The following is a 2,031-nucleotide window of genomic DNA, read 5'->3' on the forward strand; positions in this document are numbered from 1 at the left end:
TATCATATTGGATAGAAAAAATGTGGGAGTCAAGTAAATTGTATTTAGTTATCAGTTAAGAGATGACCATGGTGTCTCAGCAGGCAAAGTTAGTCCCACATTAGTCTCACGTAATTTTGACCTGGAATTTTGGCCTGCTCAGATACTTCACTAAACTGGTATTACCCTTTTTATTGTAGACTTTTTAGAAGCAGACTGACTTTCTTTTGCTATTATGGTTGTATGCTTCAAAAACTTTCAAGTTTGACCTTTTTTTATAATAATATGTAATAAAGTTGCATATTCTGTGAAACCCACTCCAGCAAAAAGCTTAAGCATAAACTGTGGATGTCCCCTGCCTGGAAGTGTTCAAGGCCAGGTTGGACAGTCTTGAGTAGCCTGGTCTAAATGAGAGGCGTCCCTGCCCATGACAGGGAAGTTGGATTAGATGATCTCCAAGGTCCCTTCCAGCCTAGGCCATTCTATGATTAGCAGGCACTTCAGTCAGCTACTTAAGGTGTACACAAGTTTGCATATGGCATGTTCCTGTGGACTTAAATTAGGCTTTGCCACTGTGTGGAAATGTACTTTAAAAATACTTGATGTATGAATACTTGATGATAAAGATGTACTTTCAGAATACTTGTGTATTTTGGGTAATAGCCACTGCTCAGTCAGGGCTTCTGTCTTGTAGCAAAGTCAAGTGCCTTGGCCTGAGACAGCTCCCATGCCTGCAAGTTTACCGGTCATTCAGTATTACTGAAAAATGAAGAAATTTTGGAACAAATCTCCAGTTCTTCAGGCTTCTGCAGAAGATGACTTTTAAGACAAAGTGCATTTCGGTGTTACATGGGCAATGTTATGATTGTTCAGGTTTCTTGCTAACAGTTAATAATTACAAACAGACTGTCTCAGTGAGTAAAGGGTAAGTAATGTCGGACTCGATCCAGCTCCCACATGGAGCCATCACTGAGCAAGCGCCTTACTCCAAAGCGACCTGCTTACGTTGCTGCTCTTTGTAGAAGGAAGAAAACAGCTGCTAGTAAGCCTCTGTTTCCTGTTCAGTGTGGGAGTAGGAGGATGAGGAGGGAGGGAGAGGTTAAAATCTCTGACCTCACTCCTCTGCTGCACTTTCTAGAGCAGCTGAGTCATTCTCGAAGGGAAAACGCGTTGCAGCACTGCAAAAGGCCTGGCCTAGCTTATGGGCTGCTCTCCATCTGCGACTGGAAGAGCTCTGTCTTCCTTGGCCAGGCCCCACTGCAGGGGACTAGAAAAAGTTAAAGAAACTTTTGGTTTTAGCATGAACTGAATCAGGTCTGTAATGGGTGAACACAGAGAAGTTAGGATGTAATCAGTGCAATTTTGAATCTGACTCTGCCAACATGAGCATTAGGAATCCCACCGATGTCTTTGGGGACCAGGAATAGACTAATGCACTGCACTTTTGTAAATGTCACCTTAAATTTTGACTGAGTTTAATATTAATATTGTGAAAAGATTGGTGCTGCCTTGGAAATAAATGTGTGGCTACCACTCTACAGTGCAAGACAAAATTTTCAAAATTTAATTTGTAATAAAATGGTTGTAGTTGATGTAAAGATGGAAAATTATGTCTTCAAAACTGTAAAAACATTGTTGCTTTGTTTTGACCCACACAATTTTTGTTTAATCATTTTATCACTTTAAGCAATCTTTAAGGAGAATCTTAATGTTCTAATTAAACAATTATTTAAAATAATTTACTGTAATTTGAAAAAAAACTACCTCACTCCAAGAACAGGTACTCAAGATCATTACTTATTTTTTTCTGAAGAATAGGAGAAGCTTTAGAACTAATGAAAATAATTCATTCTTTCCCCTTTTTTCTAACCTTAGAGTCAACCAGTTAACAGTTTTAAAATAAACTGCAGAGATAAAGCCACAATTCAGGCATTATATGTGAAGTGAAGCCGGTTGAAACTATTATCTTACTCAGTTGTTCTGTCTTATTTGACAGTTTATATACAGTAAAGACGGAAAGTAATGCATTTGATTTATTTTTTTTGTTTTTCC

General features: G+C 38.5%; 1 protein-coding gene across 1 annotated transcript in view; it reads left to right on the forward strand.

Moving 5' to 3' along the window:
- The first annotated feature begins 936 nt into the window (after positions 1-936).
- Positions 937-2,031, forward strand: part of LTBP1 (latent transforming growth factor beta binding protein 1) — a 67,468-nt gene continuing 66,373 nt past the window's right edge. Inside the window, exon 1 of the mRNA XM_009876420.1 lies at positions 937-1,021. Within this exon, the coding sequence (XP_009874722.1) occupies positions 937-1,021 (85 nt within the window). The remainder of the gene's footprint in view (positions 1,022-2,031) is intronic.

This window comes from Apaloderma vittatum, unplaced genomic scaffold, assembly GCF_000703405.1.
Source record: "Apaloderma vittatum isolate BGI_N311 unplaced genomic scaffold, ASM70340v1 scaffold17169, whole genome shotgun sequence".
NCBI lineage: Eukaryota > Metazoa > Chordata > Aves > Trogoniformes > Trogonidae > Apaloderma > Apaloderma vittatum.